The sequence below is a fragment of the Rhynchophorus ferrugineus genome, unplaced genomic scaffold (genome assembly GCF_030347505.1).
Source record: "Rhynchophorus ferrugineus isolate W39M unplaced genomic scaffold, kcgeb_rfMv2 rfM6, whole genome shotgun sequence".
Lineage (NCBI taxonomy): Eukaryota > Metazoa > Arthropoda > Insecta > Coleoptera > Curculionidae > Rhynchophorus > Rhynchophorus ferrugineus.
Window position 1 is genome coordinate 11,744,679 of NW_027472585.1, and position 24,714 is coordinate 11,769,392.

The following is a 24,714-nucleotide window of genomic DNA, read 5'->3' on the forward strand; positions in this document are numbered from 1 at the left end:
CTTAATTAATTTTAAAGGATTTACAACAAATGGTGTCACCATGTATTAAATCGCATCGTTATTTGTAACCAACTCCATATTGAAGCCTCACTACTTCACTTTTCAGTATATATTATTTTGACGTGAAAAGCAAACCGAGCATTTGCAGAAAATTTTACGAAAGAAAGGGTGACTGAAGGTCATCGAATATTGTGTGAAGCTAAATTGATTTCAACATGTGAATATTATTTAGAACTTTCCAAAGTGGTGATTTTGATATCGGAGACAAATACTTTCGACTCGGGCTGTTCTCCAGATCTTGCTCCTTCTGATTACTACTTGTTCCGACATGTGAATCGTAATCTGAATGAGCAGCGCTTTACTTATTACGAAAATATCAAAAATGGCCCCGTTGCTGGATACTCTCAAATGATATATCGTTATGACGAGATGAAACCCGTAAATTTCTTGCAAGTGTAAGTAGCGGCTATCGATGGACAATACCTTGTAGAGTTTCCTTTACTTTCAAATTTTAATTAGCTGCAATATATTAAATTGCATTCAATACAATGTAAACTTATGTGAAATTGTCAGACAGTACTGAATTGTATATGAAAAACATATTCAATTGTTTCAGCTACTATTTCTACTGATCTTTGATGATTTGATCTATACATATTTTAATTGGGAATTATATATCATCCAAGAAATCAACTCATCATTGCATTATATAGTAATAAGATATAGTGTATATATCTTGTATACCAGATAATATAATATTTTTTGCAAAGTATGTTTAGACAAAAAGCAGAGCAGATTAGACTCAAAGTCAAGCAACTGTACTGGTTAGTCGGAAGATACTCTCAACTTAAACTAAAATCAAGGTTGCTTCAGCATAAAGACAATTTGGACCTATAGGCCGCAAATATTTGGTTGCACTAAGACATAAAACCAACTAGTATCCAACGCACCCAAAACAAAGTTCTACGATTAATTACCAATGCTTATCGCCACGTAACCAACGAAGAGCTGCACGATGACCTTCAAATCAAATGGATACATGAATGTTCCAAGATTTCGCCTTAAAACATGAAATAAAGTTGCTAAATAACAACAACGTGGAAGCAATACAGCTGCTGGATAACACACAGGAAATTAGAAGATTGAAGCGAATCAAACCGCACGAACTTTTTTAGTATATGAGTGTATTTTTAACCTTAGCTTAAGTAGTTTTAGTAGATTAGTTTATTTTTAATTAGAAAAATACATACTGATGCATTAATCCCGCATTGGCCTTACTTGTGTATTAATGCAAGTACAACAGAACAGTAGTAATAAATTAATTTGTGAATTAAGATTGTACTAAGAATATCGAATGTAAGATGTAATTAATAAAAAAAGAGTATTTGTAAAGAGAATGCAGTACGTATTTTGGATGATACGATGCTTTGAATGTACAGAAAAATACTCATTTATTGTCACCTTTTCTGTCATAATTCCTATCATATATACAGATAATACCATGATAAAGTCTCCAATACTATTATAACGTAGCTGCACATATGTTATTTTCTTTAACCAGAACAAATATAATCGCCGGAAATTTCTTCCTCAATCTCATCGGATGATATAAATATTAAAGCGTCTTCGTAAATGCCTGTCGGTTATATTTAACATACTCATTTGACGTGTCTCTCGATTTCTCTGCCAGTGTCTTCTATCATTAAAATTCATCGCTTACTGTAAAATATAGTATTAACATATAATGTGCTGTCTGGTGATCCCCAATAAGAACTTTCATTTTATTAATTAATTGCTAGATGCGACGAGATCAAAGCAAACACATTTTTGATATCGTTTAAAAATAGTTTCAATGACTTTAGGAAATATTTGTTCCTGATTAACATGAACGATAAATATTAATTAGTTGCTTCCTATGTTTTTTTAAGATGTAGTTGATTTAGACTTACCGAAATCTTTGATGTATTTTTCCAATTTATCGTTTTCTTCTTGAGACGTAATACTGGCCAAGTGCATACCGTGGAATCTGCAGTATTGGGTCGCTCTGAAATAATTGGCCTGAAATTAAAACGACATAGATTAGTAAGGTGTAGTATTATAATCATTAACAACAACTTCCTTAAATAACATACCAAAGAAGGTCATACAATCCTTACTAGTGTGTTTGACACAAGATATTGGACACCAGTTTAAACTCGTTTTATTATAGGTGAAAAAATTACTACTACAGGAGGGAATAACATGAAGGAAAAATCGGGAATAGCTGTGATAGGTAATATAAGAAATGTCAAATTGTTTACAAACTATTAAGTTTTTAATCAAAATATTGTGAAACAGTCAAAGCAAGTGAAAAGTAAAGTAGAGAAATCCTATATACCATTAAAGAAACAAGTTTTATATGTTTCTTATGGACTTTTATGTTTGCATCGGTCTTAAAACATACATAAAATTATTATAGATTACTATTAGAGAAAATATAAACTTTATTGATTTTTTCAGTTTTAATTTAGATATATACAAATTTAATTTTATATAATCTCACGAAATTACAATGAGTTTGAAATCACTACAATCATTATTGTGATGGAAAAACATTTCATTCCTCTAACTTCACACAAATGACGCTTAATATTTAAATAATATTTCTTGATGATAGTTGGACTCGACGAAGATAACTCACAATGAACCAAACCAATACCAAAATTAGAAGAGAACTAGCAACATAACTTTGATGTTTTATGGTTTTGAGGTGTCTGAAAAGTATATATGATATATGATTAGAGAAATGATAAGATATTGTTCGAATAAAATAGTTCTATTAACAATTTTAAAATAGTTTTTTTATGTTTTCCTTTTTACCAACTATTGTTTAGGATATACCAGGTCTTGCACAACCTGTATACTGATGTGACTAGAATAATATTCCTTGTCAAGTTTTGGGGCACCCTTGCCTTATGGACAACCATAATTATAAACAATCACAAATATAAATTCACAACCTGCAGGATTGAAACCCGCGATTATAGCAACAATAGAAGGACCATCCCGTCGCCTTGACAACTGCGCCAACCAAGTCGGTAAAATAGTTTTAATTTAGTAATTCACCAAAGTTGTAGGTCGGTGATGCTAATAAATTATCTATATTTTAGTCGATGATCACTGGACACCAAATCATTGCTTTACTTGATGGGGAACTTATCAATATATTGTAAGGATGATACATATATCGACCACCATATGTGTTCTATTTTATATGAATCAAAAATACTTAAAGCGCTACAAAGATAGTACCATCATCAATTTAGTTTTTTAATCTTTCGGGAAGATCTCAACTTACAACTGAAACCATTTTTACAACAACATTTAATGCAGTGTTATTAATGTTTAGCACTCATATTTTGTATATCAAAAAATGATGAAATGTAAGTCTTATTACTCCTACTTACCATCCTAATGAAAAAATTAACCGATTTAAAAATTATTTAAAAGTTTTATTACAAATTATTTTTTGCCCATAAGATTCCCATTAAAGGTAGTTTTAGCCGGTTTAGTTTGGCTTTTTATCATTTAATTTATGACCAATTATTAATTAAAGCTATACAAGCATTTTACAATACTTTTCTGGTGTTAATTAATGTTATGTAGGTGAATAATTTATATCTCATTTAAGTTTTATGCTTTTATAATATAATAATTTATAATCAATATATGTTTGGCTGATATATTTAAATATTATATATCTTTAATATCCGACAATTAACTTAAATAAACATAACTTTTACAACCGCATAATAAATAAAAATGTGACAAATACACCCATTATAAATAACAACTTCTCTTGATCCGCCTATCGATAAGAATGTGTAAAAGCAGATCAATGCGCTACCGAGAAAGTATCAACAGATAAAACCTATTAACTATATGTGGTGTTGTCGATTTGCTTAAGCTAGAATCGATTTATCAAACGACAGAAAAAACTAGTTTTCAATTAACTAAATTATCTCACACTACGTACCGTTAATCTCGTTTAATAAATATATATAACGTTAGGCAATGCTTTCGCTTAATTTTCATAAATTATTAATATAAACATAAACGATAAAAAATACAATAGTGCTAATGACTCGTTTAGCAATAATGTGAGTCGATCGTATCTCACCCACACTATAATTTTGACTTTGGTTCGGCCAAATACGAATTCAATAGTCGAAAGTCGTTCTAGTGTTTATCGGGAGATGGTAACGCGGTATTGCCCAGATCTGAGATCGGTTGACTTTTACCTCATAGTTACGTTTAGCCCATGGCTAATCAGCGCGGCGATCTCGGATATCAACGAATGCAATTTGAGTACTACTGTTTCGGTCTGTTGGCCTCGCGGTAGGAATAACTATCCCGTATCGTATAGTAGGAAATAACGACAAGGTTCTATTGTTCTTATTTAAAATAGGAGCAAAAAATACGATCGTGAGGTCAATGGATTAAATTCGTTCGGAAAAATTACTTTTCAAATTATACGTTTTTCAAGATACTGTATAATGACGTGAAATTATCTATATATATCGTGATCTTGTAATATTACAACCCTGTAGAATAAATAACTGTTAATTTGTCACATATAATTTTGATATCTGTCGTCTTAACTTCGTAAATTGATAAAGAAGTATTTAGAAGAATAATTTGACTTAAATTTCAAGCTCTGCTAAAGAAGCATGCTAAAATAAAGTCCATTTAAAACTGCATTACTAAATTAAATATTGGCTGCTATGTATTAAAGTACAACAAACTACAGGAAGAAGCCACCAGAAGCCATAATCAGCATACAAATGTGTTAGAAATTCTTCCCTATGTCATGACTCTAACTTGGTAAAGGTGGTTAAGTAAGAGTACATTATTAACACTGTAAAATTTATGGTTAGATTATTAATTCATGTAACCAAGTTAACTGTCCAAGTTCGGTTCTGTTATATAGAGAAACGACTTGATTTATAAGAATTTATCCTAGATTAAGTAAGAATAAAGTTATATATTAATAAATACTCATTAATAAATAACAATACATTACAGTGAAAAAACATTAGTTGAAAGCCTATATGGTTAACTACGTTGATTGCATGTATTCTGATCATTTTTTTGCCTTAAAAGAGCAATTAATCAAAATATTTTCCACCGTCTTCTATAACTTCTTCTATAACTGTGATGAAACTGCTGGGTACGCTTCTTTCACCCATTCGAGCTACAATAGTTTTTCCTTCACTGTTGACGCTATTTCAATACACTACACCTTGCGATTCATTAGCCAACACATTACTTATTGCACTTGGAGTTCGACTATTCACCGGCAGTTACAATACGTCACTAAAAATGTTTCTTTATAGAACTAAACAGGAATCTTGATACGTTTCGAAATGCCATTTTCGGTCAATTCATGTAATAAGCTGCGTGTAAGATCCTTGAAAATTTTAGCTGGATTGTTCCAATAAATCTCGCATTTCGTTGTATTTTTAATCGTGCAGGCCGATGCACTTCAAGAGTTCAATGATTCAATAATACCTAATGGAACACTATTAAATTAGGTCTTTAATAGTTATTTGCATCGATACATTTCCACCAGTAAATGTGACTGATTAAAATACAAGCAAGTACCTAATAAAATGTGTAAAAAACTATTAATATATATAAAAAAATTCATATGTTTTTGGAAAGTAATAATAACAAAAAACAAATAAACATTTACGTGGTTTAACATTTTAATTTGAGGTTACTTTTTAGTAGGTATTTCATAATAAACAAAACTATAAAAAGTTGCATATAATTGAAATTTAAATTGTTTAAAATGATCTGGTATAATAACAATATATCTTTCATCCTTTCATATTTTTTCTTACGTGCATAACACAATCTAATGTAATTGTATATGTAGTTTTATTATTGTTATACGTTGTATCATTTTAGAGCAGCTTTTTTAAAAACTTAAACCCTAGTTTTTAGCTGTGCTGGATTTTTTTCCTTAAACTAACTTAGAGACCATAAATAATTGTTGAAATGTACCTCTAGATCTTTAAGTCCTTCTTTTATTTGATAGTAATCTCCTCAATTTTAAATGATTTCTGTATGACAAAGTTTATTATCTTGATGAAGCAATGATTTAGTGGCTCATAATTCCTTAGGACTTCAAGACCAAGTAATTTCACGCAAATAACACATAATAATATGCCGTCTGACATCAACGTCTTACATTTTTTTATCATTGTAGCATATCGGAGAAGTTAATATTAGGTGTTTGCATGTATTCTGGTCATTTACTTTAAAAGGACAGTTAATTGAAATATGTTTCAACATTATCTACAAATTCTACCCTATCTCCCAGGAAACATCCATGGCAGCGATCCATCTCCGCACCTCTTCAGCATTTCAAAATCATGTACCAGTCAAGCTATGCTAAATCGATCTCAAAAAGTGCTAATCAGAAGGTGCTAGTTCAGGTGACCATGCTGGATGGGGTGGAACATATCATTTGAGCTTCAATAGTATATATTTCACAATTGATGCCAAGTGTTGTCATAGGAGCAAATTACTTTTCACCCGCCACTCACTATTGCTAGTCTATTACCATTGTCTGTAGTTCAATTTGTTCAAATGAAGTTGGTAGGCATCTGCAGTAACAATTTAATTCAGTTTTAGCAGATCGTTTTTAGCGGATCCACTACATGTTGTTGATCCCACTATAGGCACAACAAGACATTTGTTTTGATGTAGATGCGGAAATATTATCTTTTTTGGTCTTTCATGCCGTTCTTTGGCAATGGCATTGGAAAAATTACTACTATTGAAACGTTGAAATCAAATCCGACATTAGGATATGCCGGATCAGCATCACCATAAGCATTTAAAGGTATTTGAAGGGCTTAGACAGTAGACTTGGTCAAAGCAAACAACAAAATAGTTTTTTTTGTATAATACAATTTTGGACATACTAATTTAACATAAAACCTAAAAACTGTAAAAAATGTAAGACCTACTAATAAAATATTATTCTTCTATATTATTCCAAATAAAATTCAATTCAATTGGCTATAAAAATATCGTTTGTCAATAACTGTAACAAAAAAGCCAGCAACATTTACATGGTTACGACACTTTGATTTGCTACTATTTTTTTAACTAAATAAAAACCATCACACAAAAAAACAACCGAAAGTAAATTGTATCTCGAAATGTTTACAATGGTCCGTTGCATTAACAAGATCGTTCGATTTTTTCCTACTGTCTCGTTCGTTTTAATTTCAAGCCGCAAAGCGCTTACTCACAAGCGACGTTGCTCAATCCCGCTGTCGCGCCGATACGACTATGCAGAATCTATTCCTGCAATTAAAAACTGACTTCGGTTGGGAAGTCACGATACGAGAAAGAAGAGAGAAAAAAATATGACGAACTAGGACTGGAGATTCAGTTGGAACCAAATCGAAGTAGAGTTGCATGCACGATAAGTTTCCATTCAAGGTGAGGCTAAATCGAAAGTGGATATCGGTTTAGCGGGCGACACTAAGAAGGATGTCGGGGGGATTGATCGAGTGCTTTTGGGACCGAGCCTCCGTTAATTGACGTTTAGAATGTCTTTATCGCGGTTTTATTTATTAGACCTCTTTGGAGATTACGCACTATACTATCTCAATAACTCCCTCAAGATGCGAAGGGTTTGCAATAGCGGTTAGGAATCTAAATAGTTCAAGTCGAATTAAAAATTTTCCACTCGATTTCATCCATTCAAGAAGACGTCACTAGTTAAATATAATAATATTGGATATCTGTCAGCAAAATACTCATTATCTCATCAAAATACTCATTTTTGTTGAATTTCGCGTGTTGATAAAATATTGCTCTTTGAAGGGAAAAATACAGTTGAAGCAAAAACTATCTAACAACTATCAAGGATTGGTATGCTAAGTTTAGTTTAAACATTAAAAAACCCACAAAATGATTTTGAATGACTGTAAATTGAAATTGAATGAAATAGCAGAAACTCTCAATATATCAACTGAACGTGTACATCATATAGTTCACGAATATTTGTGTATGAGAAAGCTCTGTGCAAAGTGGTCTGCGCGAGCTCACCTTTGATCAAAAACAACGACGAGTTGATGATTCGAAGCAGTGTTTGAACATGATCAAGCGTAATAAACCCGAGTTTTTGCGTCGATATGTGACAATGGATTGAACATGGCTCCATCATTTCACTCTGAAGTCCAATCTACAATCATTCGAGTGGACTGGACAGGATGTCCCCGATGTGTTTTTACACGAGTTAAAAGCTACTAAAGCGATAGTAGGTTCGAGATAAAAAAATATCATACAGACATGAACATGTATGAGTTTTATTCTATTCAGCAACCCAACTGCTTTACATCCACATTTTTGGCCATGCTCTTTATACACGGTCTGCACTCAAGACTTACTTGTCACCATTTACATGACCATGGAATGGAGATATATAAACTCTCAAATCCGTGAACATTTGCTAGTCAAGGATGGGTATGACATCATGGTTAAGCTAAAGAAGAGATAGGAGAGCCAAGTCATGCTTTATTTATATTATATAATGAATAACGCAAAATTGAGCTTCATTTCAGTTAAACAAAAGACGAACTTTTTTCGTAAATATCAACATTAATGAAACAGAATTAAAATTATACCGTTAATACCCAAGCTATTCTATAAATAAAACAATACAGAATTGACTACTAAAAAATTGACATTACCTGACGAATTAATAGCGTTTTAAACTTATTAAAGGATCAATAGGCAACTTTTGAAAACAAGTATCTGGTTTAATTGACATTTTATGTCTTTGCTATCTTTGTTTTTGTGATGACAGAAATATTATTTTAAAACTGTTTCAGAGGCCAATATGTCCTAAATTGCAAATAAACCAAAAGTAATGTAATTGCTTCTTGTAGAATAACATACTTTCTGTTTTATATTTCTATATAAAACGATTTTATGTTGAAATGTTATCGTTTACCGCAATTCGTATTGGATTGGCTATAAAAGAAAAAAGAAATATAAAACAGTACAGAAAATAAAAAATTACTACAAGTCCAGAAATTTTACCGTAATAAATATATAAACATACATAAAAAGATCCTTAACTATATTACACCTATAAAAAATGATAACTAAATGTTATGTTTCTCATAATATTGTTAAGTGGATACTATAGCCACTGTACTAAATATATAAATGAAATATTACAGTAGTCAAAAAAAGTAACCCAAAAAAATCAAATCATATAATTATGTAACCGTTTAATCCCAAAAACTGATCCCCAGTTCCAGGAATTCGACTTACGAATGATCGAGGAGAATCAAATACATTAAAAATACAAGAAAAATGTTCCAAAGACCGAAAAACAACGTTGATGTTAATGTTTAAATGTTTTTAATCCAAGGGGATTTTTTAAACCTAGTTTCTTAGGCTAAAAAGAAAGACAAACTATTTCTGGTTTGCATTATGCATTCGCACCTTTATTGAAAAAAAATCGATAAGTTTAACAACTACGATAAGAAGGATGTCTGCCTAATTAATTGGCAATGTTCTTAACATTTAACTGACATTTCAATGTTAATCTTTTTTTACTCGCCTGTCTTAATCTCCTATATTAAATATCTGCAGTAGAACACGCATTTTCTGGAATCTGCCCAATTCTAAAGCCCAGATAGCAGTTCCTTTTATAATACAACAAAAAAATCAATAAAATATTTCCAAGCCAAACAGAAAAATACCCTAGATTTATTCGAATTTAATTTAGATATTTAAATTAGTCACGAAAAAACCTTCAAATAAAATGGCTCACTACTATATATGCAGCATATCATTATTATTATTACATCATACCTAGCATAACCTAATTAGACAAATTAAAAAAAAATTAAACAATTTATTTACGTTTTATAATACTGACTGATTGTGACTAATGAGGCTTAAAATTCCTTAATAATAAATAATAAATAAAAGTATAGCAGTTATAAATACTATAGTTAATAGTAAAAGAACATGATGTTTTATAAACATTAGATTAATTATTATATCACTTGGGTTTCTATCATTATCTTTATTACATCACCCAAAAATAAATTAAATATTAAATTATCATTAGAAAGCTTCTGCTCATGTAAACTTAGTTACACACAAAAAATAGATCAAACCTAACGTATTGCCCCGAGTTGTAAAGCCTATAGACGAGTCACACTATAGTGCAAGAGAATAATTTAATATATAGATATCGATGTTGAAAATGGTTGTATAATACTGAAGTGCTGCTACGACAATACATTAATATATATATATATATATATATATATATATATATATATATATATATATGTATATATATATATATATATATATATATATATATATATATATATATTTATATATATATATATATATATATATATATATATATATATATATATATATATATATTTTATATATATATATATATATATATATATATATATATATATATATATATATATATATATATATATATATATATATATATATATATATATATATATATATATATATATATATATATATATATATATATATATATATATATATATATATATTATATATATATATATATATATATATATATATATTTTATATATATATATATATATATATATATATATTATATATTATTTATCACCAGCTATTTGTTAGCTAAATACACATAAAGAACTGAATTTCCTTACATATACTAATAAATCATATACTAATACTTCATCTACTAAATCTACAAAAGATGCTAAAACTCATACAACTTTATACATCCTTCGGAATCTTATAATACACTTATTAGTACCGATTGATTAGCCTTCGTGCATCAGGTCTTCAACACATTTATTAGGAGTATATATCTAGTAAATATGTTTGATCGCTGAGTTTATTTAGCAACAAGTTTTATAATATTTAACTTCTCATTTCGGCAGTCAATATTAGGTTTTTAGAATATGCGTTTTAACACCGATTGATTTCTTTTAATGATGCTATTTGAAGCCAAAGGCGTATACTAACTACATTAATCAACTCAAATAAGATCAGCTCTATTTTAGTTACGTTTTCCGTATCTATTCACTATTTTCTATTTAGTTCAAATCTTGGATAAACTTAGGACACTATGAAAGTAATCGGATTGCACTTCAACATTTTTTAAATATTCAGAAAAAATCATGAAATTTATGAAATTCTTTAAATTCTCATTTCTCCATTTCTGTTTTCTCTATATTTGTCATTAAAGGAGATACATGAGGTTCTATTTAGTACACCAAATACCAAACATATATATGCTGTGACCTCTTTTGATCTTTTTAAGATCGTTGTACTGTTCGATTTTTTAAATTTCCTTAGGTAAATATTTTCTCAAACATATGTACATCATATATTTGGTTACTGTCACATCCACTTTCAGTTTGTTATACCCAACCACTATATTTATATTAATAATATAATTATATTTCTTATAACTTTACTCCTTTTTCTTCAAAATTATTTTCAATTCTAATATTGCTGATATATTCCCGGATTCTTATAAGATCTAAACCACCCTTCCCACTTATATCATAATGTTTCCTTTACTTTATCTATTATTCTTATCAATTTATGTATGAATTTATATATTGAATCACAACAAACCGATTGCTTATTCAAGAGTTATTGATTATTGATTATGCAAGAGTGAATATATTTTTGCAAAACCCCTGAAAATCTACATGTAATCACTTAGTCTGTAAAAATCTATATCAAACAGGGTCGACAAAGCTGGAATAAAGATAATATCCTACTAATGACAACAGTACATAATTCAATTTATCAAATAATCCACCAAAATCAGTTCATAGTACAGAATATAAGCAGCAACATTTTTGAATTTTGTCTATTATTTATAGTTTATATATTCTATACATATATTAAGCTTTAGATGTTTCAGAATTTATTATTATTATATTACATAATATTGGACATTTTTGTTCAATATCAAACTAAATTTACTATTTCAATTTTCCTACCACTAGGACGATAATCTAACAAAAATGTCCAAAATCTACACAGTCCAATGTCCATATCTCGATAAAGGTCTCAGTAAAGGTACTCGAACGCTGAGATAATCAGTTGGATATGGCTTTTAGTGACACTACTCTAAAGTGTAGTCGACTAGCCACAATATTTTTTACTTTTTCTTCTTTGTTCAACGAAGACTGCCATCAAAACTTAACACTAAAATATTTAAATAGCATTTTTATAATTAGCGGATAGCAGATTTGGGCGTAAAATAGTATAATAAATAATGATTGACATTACTCACAGTATAATATATCCTAAAGAGTGCTCTAAATATTGACGCGTAAAAGATAGGATATAGAAAAATTAAATGAAAAAAATAAAACAATGGCAACATCCTTCGATTAATATCCAACAATTTAACTAGTAATCAAAATGATACGTTGACGCCTCGAAATTACATGGCTATATAGTTATTTCAATTGGATATAAATCAAATCAAAGATACCATCAATGGTGAATAGAACTATTACTGATATCTACGGAGATATTGTTGAAATTGAAATGTCAAATAATGTAATTGCATTGATCCTTAATTTACTATATGATTACATTGATATTTAGCAAAATATGCGCCAGATGATCATCTATTTTGATCAAAAAGACATCTAATGATAAGAAAAATGAACGTACCAGGCAGTTAGTCATTTGTTGTTATTTTTAACACCTAGCATTTCATATTTTATGTCAAGGTTCAGGTACGGTGTGTCATAGACCTCCCCTCTCGGTCTCTCTCTATACACATGATTATCGTCAATATATCAAAGTAGTCAAATTGATTTAATCAGTCGGTGACATTATGGACTTAACAACACAATTTGTCATTATATACGAACGGACCCTGACGGCAGAAAGAGCGGAAGGTCGTCTTGGGCATGTGGTGAATGTCAAGGCGAATTTTTACTTTGTTAAGAGCCTGTTCAATGACACGGACATGCAAATATTAGCGACTTATTATTTCCATTTAAGTTACATAGGCGCCGGTCTACTATATTTCGATTATCTCTCAAGTGGGCACCAGAGCGACTTTTCAAATGAGTATAATATTATAATTTGATAATATATAAATATGCATTATCCTAACCCATTCAGTGGGCTACCTGCATCTGTAAACGCTTTAGTTCTAGATAATTAATGATCTAAAAAACTGCTTCCTGTTTTTTCGTTCAACCAAAATATATCTAAAATTAAAACGTAAAAATACATACACGTTATCATAAAATCTACGTTTAACAATATTAGGAACCCTGAGGAGTGTGGAGTTAAATATTACGATGAAATATCCAGGAAAATTAACAAACAAAATTGACTTGACAAGATGGTTAAGATGTTCTTTTTCTAATTCATTAAGTTAATAGGAATAAGTTTACTTGTCAAGAGGAAAAATCGATGATCAGGAAAATTATATAGGTTGATATTGGACTGAAAATCGTTCTACCTTTTCTTTAAGCATTCCTTGGTATAGTTAAGTGAAGTTCAATCAGAAGTGTCGCACTTCAAACTGTAAGGTCCCCAAAAGTGGTTAGAAATGCCTCCTTTAAATAAAGTATTGAAATTAGAAAAAATGAAAATTCCGTGGATTTTTTATACAAAAATCACAGTTCAGGTTGTAAGGCCCCCAAATGAAGATTATTGAAGTTGTTGTGAATTAATATAATCTACTGGAATTCGAACAACTCAAGGTGTTTGGGCACTAAAAAAGGATTGCAAAAGCTTAATGATTTGTGAGCTCATAGGCTATCGAAATTTGGTGTTACTAAAACTTGGATATGATGTACCGTGTAATTTTATATAAAAACAGTAAAATTTAGATCATCAAAAATAAATTACTGGACTAAGGTACAGGACGAACGCCCACAAATTATTAATCTACATTTGCAAGCTGCCCTGGCGGGACAACGATCACTTACCCTTTGGTCAATTCTTCAGGAAGTAGGTGTTATCGAACAGGATTAATTCGGTACTGGATATTCTAAGACTATAACGATCTCAGTCACATTGTTGTAGAATAGGTTAAACCTGCTATGTTATCACTAGTTTTTCCGTATTATAAAAGAGTTTTAAATTACATTTTTACGTTTTGAAATACATTTTTATTAATGTCTGAAGAATGCTAATATTGAATCACTAATATTATATGTAATATACTAATTCTCATTGATAGTTTGATAGATTGATAGTTAAATAACAGACACAAATACAGATTTGATACAATGACCAGAAGTTTCTGCAGCACTAATACGCTTTATTTAAAACACATTGAATAAATCAAACAAAATGTTATTTTCAAACATTTTATGCTTATTTCTGTTTCTTCGGATTGTGCAATATTGGAACATTCTGTAAGAGGTTTGCATGTATCTTCCCCTAAGTATCTTTACAGGAGATACGTTTTTATTAATATGTTATTTTACTTTGGGATCTTTAGTCAAACAAAACGAACGATTTATAACGTAATTCTGATTTTAATTGACAACTTCTTTAACATAAAATATTTTTAACAAAAACTGAACCGACTTGATAAAATAAATATGGAACTCACTAAAAAAAATCAAACTTGTTGACTGATTTTTAACACAAGGAAAAACGTTTTAAAATAAAACGTCTACATAATAATCGTTGTAATAACTAAATATAAATTAAAAAACCTTATTTAACCTATCTACTACACGTATTTTATATTCTGCTATATATACACAATTTAGCTTAATACCTACCTAAACGTATTTATCTATTTACAATATTATTTTAACTACTACCAACTGATCAGTTTGAAGTCGGTGCTGAATGCTCCAACCGTAACACCATATAAACACTTGCGTAGAATATTTCTACGAATTCTCATATGCTCTGGATAGTACTTAAAAAGCAAATTGAATGGCTCTTACACTGAACAACTTCTGATTTTAATAATTAAATATTAATAAACAATTTTCAATAGATCAAGAATATGCGTAAAACAAGGAATTGCACCAAAAAGAAATACGAATAAGGGCTGCTCATTTTACTTTTATTTCTACAACAGAACAAGAAAATGTTAATTTGGTAGGTATTCAGAGGTTTAAAGCAAATAACACAGGTTAATAAAATAGAACATACTCCTCCTACTATTAATTATTACTCCTATGCAAATAAAACCTAATTATTTATTGAAAATGTACCATGTTAAAACTTTGATATTAAAGTTATGTCGTGTTTCTCCCAAAACACAAATTACTACAAAAAACAAATTATTGCAAATTAATTTGCAATTCTTTAATTGCTTAATTTTCTTAGTTAATTGCTATAAATATACTATTGTTAAAATATATGCAGTTTTAAAGCAAGAGTTAGTCTATTAAGAGAAGTAAAACTATAAATTTTTAAAATAGATTTTAGTACCTTTCAACCAACAAATATAAATATTCCAGAAATAATCTGAAACAGCCTCGCTGTGACAGATAATGTACTATTTAATGTTTGACTTAACCACAACATAACATACTTCAATTTTACCGACCGCTATATATATACAAAATACTAACACATCATTTTTGCGTAACTATCCACAAAATCTATATCTTCTCCGCTATTAAACGTTAAACGATTTCTTTAAACTAACCAAACCTCTCTTATATAACTGTTTTGGTTAATATTTCCCGCTATATATTCACGAAATAACCGGTAAAATGGAAAGTCTTCGGTCTAATAATAAAATAGACACTTTTAAGCAAATATAAGTACAAAGTGCTTCAAGAGATATATAACCTGTTTAATGCAACACTAATATGTCTATACCCTTTTTAAAATAATGCACATTTTTTAATATTTTGTTGACAATATCTCATCTTTTTTTCAGCTGATTTCTGGTAAGTAGTGTACGTCTACGTTTCACTCAATATTGTAACGAATTATAGAATTATCAGGTAGCTTCCATCAATTAAATTTTGATGGTTTGGAAGTAAGTTTACCAGGAAGATTTAAAATCAAATCAAGGGTTCAACCAGAGTTATAAATATAGTTCTTTCCTTTTCGATATAAGATAGTGCTATAATCAGTTTTTCGGAATGCAAAGCCAATACATTTTTATTGCAAATTGGTTCTAAATTCGTAAAACTCTCATCTAAATTAAATATTGTAACCTCTTGGGCCGGACAGAAGCAAAAATTAGTGAGAAAATATAAAAATAATCCTTTAAAATTCTTACTAAAAAAATGTTCATCAACGGCAGTGAAACTCCCATTGTTTGACTACTTCTGACTTGACTCAAAAATACTTTTTTGAGGGATCTTCTTGAGAAAAGATCTTCTGGAGGGATTCTCACATAGGTGGGAGCTGTGGTACCCATATTTGATATTGTTTTTTGTGATCACACGATAAAGCTTATTGAACTTCGTATAGTATCCATCAACAAGTAAATGTTGTCTCTGCATGTTGTTCTAAGGTATTATATAAATAAGGATAGAGCTTTGAACGAATCTTAAATAAAATAAATAGACTGTTACATCCGTTCTATCAAGTAAATCTTTACGATAATTTGACATTAAACAACAAGAAGTCTCACTAGAAATTGTGGGAGAATCTATTACACGCTAATTGAGCTTAGATCTGAAATCTTAGATATCGGTTTTAAAAACAATATTAAGAAAAAATTTCGAAATAGTAAATAACCAGTTCCAATATATATGCTATGTTTTGAGATAAGCCCCTGGATCATATAATAATGAGCAATTAGCTTGAGTAAAATATCGCAATTATTTCCTAATTATCTAATATTGTGTCATATTTACCTTGAAAAATATTCCTAAATAATAGCGTTTTTCCCCTAACTTCAATAATGGCATAGTCCATCTGTTCATGCTAGGAATGTCTTCTATACAGTTGAGACAGTCTGAAAAAAATATAAAAAAAATTAAAAACCTCACGCATGTTCAGGATATCGTCTGTAATTCACATCGAAAACAAATAGAGAAAACTACCAGTTGATTTCCCTAAGAGTTTTTACTTATGTATCATTTTATGTAACAACAACACTTGGTACCATAATTACTATATCTAATAATCATTAAGTCATTACAAAATATCTCCTTAGAACGCAGTTTAAGAAAAAAACGAAACAACCTGTTCTTAAGTCGATGAAATTCACTAACACAATCTCGATTTCATTGTTTTTGTTTTTTATCGCCCCCATTTCTTAAGCAGGATTTATGGTGGCGTCAACGAATTTTTTTTAATGAAATTTGGGACAGTTCGTTAGATTTATGAACCGAATTAACATTATAGCTGTTCCGATTAAAATATAAATTTAATTGCATAATTAATAGTACGTGTATACTAGCATATCGCGTATGACTAATTAACGAAATCTATTAATCAAATTTACATTATATATGTTTGAATTAAAAGGTTTATATACTAATTAATATATTATGTCGTATTTTATTGTGACATTTTGATGAACGGACCTACCATTGGTTTCTGTAAGTTTCTGAAGTAAAACCCAAATATAGTTTTCCACTATATGTTACCTTTTTTCCCAGTCTTTTTTCAGTGTAAAATGAAACAAATGACAAATAAAATATACTGTATCAGTGGGGATACTTAGGAGATCATTAGCCACAAGGTATTCGAATTGGGAAACATTCATTCAATTCTATTTCGTGGATTCCTAGTGCAAACATTGCAATGTAAGGCCACCAAGGTTGCATTGAAGTTGTTATAAACATAGTCTACTGAGATTTGAGGAAAAACCTTCAGTTCAGGCTAAACGTTAACCAAAGGCAGATTGCAGTAGTTTAGTTTTTAATCCATAGATATTTAGACTTATATTTAGAGTTATTAGATATTGACCTTTAGAATTACCAAAACTTGGAAATTCATTTTATAGAGGGATGCCATCATAAGATCATCAATTTCAAACTGGCGAACGAAGATATAATTGATACACACACAAATAATTTTTTTACAACCATAAGTTATCCAAATGGGTCAATGACCACGTAGATCCATTCGGTCGTTTCCTTAGGAAGGAAGTGATCTAGGAATATCGCGTAACTGATATGGCCTTGACAACTAAAGTTGTGTGTTAATGTTAAAATTGGACGGTGAGTCGTTCAAGATGTCCAGATATACGAGTTTGGTTTATATTAGAATATATTTAAATCCTCAATATCATTTTGTGATCCTCTTTCAATAGTTTCTCGTTCTTTCCAAAATTAATTTTCCAAAATAGTTTTTTAAATAAAGTAAGAGTTTGAATCAATGAATGATTAAAGTAATAGGATTTTAAATCGAAATAATATAACTCCCAATATTTGGAATATTCACAATTCACAACCCATCCCTTTAATATTTATAATAACGCATTGAATTTACAAAAATATCTCTCAAAAATTATTCACTCATATGTAATTCCTTTTAAATTCTAAAACTGTGAAAATAAAAATGTAGTTTAGAAATTTTTGCAAAGGAATTAAAATATATTATACCTAATGTATTATCATACTTAAAATTGTGTTGAAAGTTAATAATTGATTAGGAAATATATAATATAACGGGGCACATTTTTAACGTCGTCTCTTTGTTTTACACTCTCACTGGTTATTAATCTAACAGTTGCGTGTGTAGTGCGGTAAGAGAACTCGTAATTAATAAAATAAATCTTTGTTTTAGAGATAAAGAAACAGTTTGTTATTATAGGTTAAATATATATCCGTAATAGCTGATAGTTAAGCTTAATTAATCTTACAATTAATCGTAATTATTTATATACAATTTTGTTGCTTGCAGAAAGTCTTCCTTGACTTAATGAGTGACAAATCTTAAACTAAATCAGTTAGAGTCAAACCTCCTTTAATTACTGTAAATATTTTAATCAACCACATCAGATCATCACTTACTAAGTATCTAATCAGAAATATGGATAACGCCATCCCTAACCGTCCTGAACCTAACTTAAAACCTCTAAAATTCAAAAAGATTTGGTTCACGCAAGTGAAAAAGTTACAAGTAAAGGCAAAAGGTTCTACAAAAATATGTAATAAATTAGAAGAACTTTGAACTGCCGGGACATGAAGGAGATAGAGAACGTTCAAGTGAGACCTACCCCAACCATCATATGTTACTGATATTGCTCCATGCGACTATCACTAGTTTTGGACTAGTAGGACACAATTAACTAATTAATTTAATTAATAACAATTAATTAATTTCATCTTAAATAAAGTATTGTTGCAATAAACCTAACGCTACGTATTTCTTCCATTATTCCATCAATATTACTTTTCGTTGTTTTCCGTACTATTTCCTGAGATGTATTTTAAACAGCGATATATATTTAGAGGAATGTGAAATACCAATATAAATAACTGTTAAATTGGATTATTTTGCTTCGATAAGGGACGACAGAAGGTTGAATAGTATGAATTGCAAAACTTATTGGATCCTGCATAAACACCTTAACACCTTATAAATTAACTGTTTTTATTTGTTTAAAGTTGGTTGGAAAACCTCAAAAAGAAACCAATTAAAGATAATGACAATCCCAATCGCAAAAGTCATGAGCTAGATTCTTCCGGGTTCAGTCTAGGGGAGTCATAGTATCAGAAAAATGTCATGCATTATGATCAACTAAAATCGAATTACGTTGTTTTGAAGAAATTAAACGCTGTATCTTCTTACATGACAAACTATCGGTAACACGTTGGAATAGTTGGAAAATATAAATTGTTGCAGCTTGAATGGGCAGTTGTGCGAAACCCAGCGACCCACAAGACATACTACCTACTTGTTCAGATCGATACAACATGGCTTGGCCGGCAGATGGGCTCAAAATGCTGAAGAAGTGTGAAAAGAAACGACTGATTGGATTAGTGCCAAACCAACATCGTTATTTGATAACAATGTTACCAGAAATATGGAAAAACATACAGAAAACAATAAAATATATGTTAATATCAATCAATTATATAGCATTGTGTAAATGATCTCAAATACGCCAGTAAGCAGAGTGGGTAAGACCGGGTGTCTTCTGGGATGATTTCTAAGTTAGTCACTCGCAAGTCGGTAGGCTTAATGCCGAGGACCGTGGTTCCTCAGTCCCGTTCAGATAAATCGTCTTAATTTTCCTTCTCGAATTTTACACTTTTGCCTAAGACAATCACAAAAATAAATTTACGATCATGCTTTATAATTATTGTTGTTAATCATAATTTCACGTGTTTACATTCAATAAGTTTCACATAATAACGCTGACTTGCTGCTTGTTGAATAATCGTAGTACAACAATAACATAATACAAATTATTGAGTCGTGATTAACAAATCAACCTCTATATTAGTAACTAACAATGTTACAGAATTAGACTGGATATCTAGTAGCCTGTCTGTATAAAACAAACACTACATTTTTGTTAAATATTAATCAATATTTATGATTCTTACATGATCTCGATGATTACATCAATTTAAATACCATGTCACATAATTACTACGCTCGCAGAATCAGAAACCGTTATTTTATAAATTGTAAACAAACACAATGCAAATTTAGTTGCGCTGCAGTATACGTAAAGGTTATAAATTATGTATGCGCGTGTTATTTGGAATAGTTTAAATGTTTATCGATCCAGTTATCTAACAGTTACTCTGTGAGTTTAGATATCAATAGGTATAGTTAATAATTTAGAAATAAATGTATATTTTTTCAGTTTCAAATCTACTTATATTTTCTCTGAATCAGTTTATAATCCACGCTGTGGGAGGATCGATTGTTCGACGACGTGGTAGCATATTTTCTTCGACGACGAGACGTTGACAATTCTGTTACTTCGGCGAAAACATGATGAGTCTACGGTGACTGCAATCGGTATCTAGCTTCGGGAGGTGCTCTGTGACTAATCCGTAGTCACATACATTAGGGTAATTCAGAAGAAACAAATAACGACGGTATCCGACCGAAGCTGCCCAAAGCCTTTCAAATCAAAATGTCTGCCATTATGACGGAGACGGCGAGCGAAGGAAGACATTATGATTTAAAATTGTAAAATAAATAAAATTGATATATAATGAAATGAAATTTAAGGTTCATTGTTCCAGCACTAAAATAAAATTTAATGTGGAACAAATGTTTGAATGAATGTAATGTTGAAGGAATAACGGTAAAATCGAAAACAAATCGAATTAAAAATATTGAAAATGTTGAAACAAAAAAATAACGGCCACATAAAATACACCATGTTGCCCTAAACCCAATTTTGCGAAACATCACGTTGGGGTCACCACTTTAGGGTAAATGATGTGGCTCGGTGAATGGAGCTAAAATGAAATAAAACAATGGTGTTTACATTATGTGACCGTTATTTATTGAAGTAATATAAAAATGTGGAAAATACAAAATACATAAAACGGATGGCAGCGGTGTTACCTGGTGACGAGGCTTGGGCAGTCGATGATGGCACGTCTAAACTGAACAATGATCAGATACTGAATGATTGGATTCAATAACATCCCAGATAAACATCTCGGGGTTGCCAGCTATTCGTTATCAGATTCTAGTTGGCGCTGCTGGCACCCCGCCCGTGTTCAACATCTGGGATTACATTTTTGGGTATTTTGTAGACCGTTATTCCACTATGTAAAATTCGACACGCCTCAAGGTCGCTACACTACCTTGAAATTATAATTGAAACTGATAAAAGATGGACGGAAATCTAGAAGATTATTGGACAAAACCAAAAATGCTGTGGACAAAACAATACTTTAATAGAACTAGTAATCAGACAAATCAAAAGATTAAAGAGAATAAAGATAATTGCTTCGAAAATATGTTAGGGAATCAATCCCGGAAGCAGACAAAGATTACTCGCTATGGAAAAGAACTCGGAGATTTAAAAGACCATTTGTTAGAGTACCGCCCGTTAAAATGATCAAAATGAATGGATTGGATGCAACGATGAAAAAGCTGAATTATTCCCACAACATTTAGCTAACGCATCCTAACCGAATGATGTACAATCTACAATGGATACGAATCCTCTTTATCAGCCCTATGTAGCTGAAAAACTGATCTATCCAATGGAAGTTTCCACAGAAATTAAAGACAATCTCAATCCTAAAAGGCTCCTGGAATTTATAATATCTTACTTGGATTATTGATAGAACTGCTACAAAAAGTAATTCATCTGCAAACATACTTCTTCAATGCCTGTTCGGACATGTTTTAAAGTTGTTCGAATAATGATGCTTGAACGGCTTAACAGGCTTATTTCGCTGCTACCCGAGATATCAAAATCACGTGAGAAACTGCTGTTTAAATATATTAAACCACTTATAGAAATACTAGATTTCCAGTTTGGATTCCGAAATCACCACTCAACAATCGACCAAGTGCACAAAGTAAGCGCGGTTGTTGAAAAGGCATTCGAAGAAAAGAAATACTGCCGTATATGTCTCACAAGTTTTTAACCTGGTATAGTATTTGGGATTAATCTACTATATGAGCAAATTGCTACCACGAATTTACTGTTAAGTATTGGAATCATATATTTTCGTAAGAAAATTCATAGTCTCTCGAATGAAGGGCCACCCTCAACACTTCCATCTATAAATCAGACTCCATAACTTACATATTCTTATGTACTATCACAAATCAAAGATTTAATATTGCCTAATGCTAATTATAACTTTTCTATTAAAGTATATTTTCACCAGTAGATTTAATTTACTAAAAGTTTACATTTTTATATATTATTTTGTACTTATTTATTTTTAGTTCAGAAACTTAAGTCATAATCGATATGTATTAAAATATCGCAACCGTTATAATGGATATGTGATATATTTCTTGATATATAACACTTTTTTCCTATCTTGTAAATAATAATAATAATGAAGCACAAGACGTTATTTAAATTGACTCAATTTCCTTTATATGTCCCTTCGAATGAATGGCTAATCTATTCCGTCGTTGTCAATCGCATTACGCTGTTGCAAATGGCCGTAACCGAACCAGATTTCGAATGAAAGTAGGTGGACGAGGTATGTACAGAAATGGTATGATGGTATCACATTTTGTTTTATCACTCAAGGCGCGGTCATCATCTAAGTGACTGGTATTGCACTAAATCCTAAATAAAAGTCAACAGCAATATCATGTTTTCGAAAATGTCCATTGCAATAATGTAAAAAATCAACAAGTTCTTCTGAGAATATCAAGATAAGACAACACAAACATAATGAATTTTCAGGTGTTTCTGTTCATCCCTAATTACTAATATTTTACTTTACAATTGCGTGTGTAGCTTAGCATGGAAATTAATTAACGTATATAATTAACGTATGTAATTTAATTAACAATAAATATTTTATTATCAAAAAGTATTGTGAATAAATTTATAAACTTTATAGAGTGGCCCTCTTACCTTAACTAGTAATCTATTCAATTCTCGTGTTGAATATCGACTAACACTAAATATTGTTGAATTAACAATATGGGTAAACACGTTCTGAAAATGTAATAAAATGACGACGAATGTTATTTCATACGAAAGATATCATACATATTAAAGTAACTATAAACAATAAGCCGAAATAATAAATCATCAAAGTATATTTTTTAGTTATTAGATATTATCAAAAAAGTCTAATATTAATGATGCTTAAATTACTTAATGATACTTGGTTAAAATTAATATTAGATGAAATTCCTAGTATTTTTTAAACCTTTTATTAAGAACATTCTATTAAATTCAAATTATTTTCAAAAGATAATTCTGGCTGTTGTGATTACTATGTCAAAGTCACAATTGATTTAGGTGGTTTCACGAAGATCATTGAGTTTGTTAGAAACCCCTATTTCTTAATTTGTTGTCTAGGTCGAGTTAACTATTCAACATTCACAAAATGATTTAATCCGAAGAAAACTCTGGCGATATATGAAGTGATGATAACAATACTCCAACGGATAACTTATGTTGGAAAGAATTTCAATGTTTCAAATATAGTAATGTCAAAAGAGTGTTGAAAACTCGATGCAAACCGTATACTCGAAGACTTGAAGCTTTACTGCTATTGAAATCCATCAAAATTGAAAGGTAAAAGGATTTTTAGCTTATTAAAGAATGTTTTCGTCGAATCGATCTCCACATCTACACCTCAAAATCAATCAAAATCAGTCAAATATTCTTTGTTCGAAGGTTCAGTGCTGTGTATATGTGTGTGTAGTACTAACTTCAATAGATTCGTTTGAGTTGCATATCGCGGACGGATATGCACGGACATGGCAAAGTTATTCTCCAGCAAAATAGCGCCGTGTTTCACGTCGCAAACGACACTAAAATGATTTAGCATGCCATTAATATATTTTTGTAAAATTGTCTTCGAAAATTATTCAAAATGGCAAAGAAAATCGATATATAATATATAATTAACTAATTTCTTAATTCAATTTGAATAATAAATTCTACTAGGCCACGAACATACGATATGATCTAGTTTTGGTATCTAGTTATTCACATTGAACCTGACTTTTACAGGTAATGCAAAGAATTTAAATCAACTGATTTCTAAATGTTAATCTAAAAATGTAATTGTAATTTTAAGTAAAAGTGTA

The 24,714-nt window shown here is 30.2% G+C and overlaps 1 protein-coding gene across 1 annotated transcript in view; it reads right to left on the reverse strand.

Moving 5' to 3' along the window:
- tfc (Brevican core protein triforce) overlaps positions 1 to 24,714 on the reverse strand; it is a 105,069-nt gene that overhangs the window by 16,141 nt on the left and 64,214 nt on the right. The window contains exons 3-4 of the mRNA XM_076409010.1: positions 16,896 to 16,996; positions 1,950 to 2,058 (exon numbers count right to left, since the gene is read on the reverse strand). Of these exons, the coding sequence (XP_076265125.1) occupies positions 1,950 to 2,058; positions 16,896 to 16,996 (210 nt within the window). The remainder of the gene's footprint in view (positions 1 to 1,949; positions 2,059 to 16,895; positions 16,997 to 24,714) is intronic.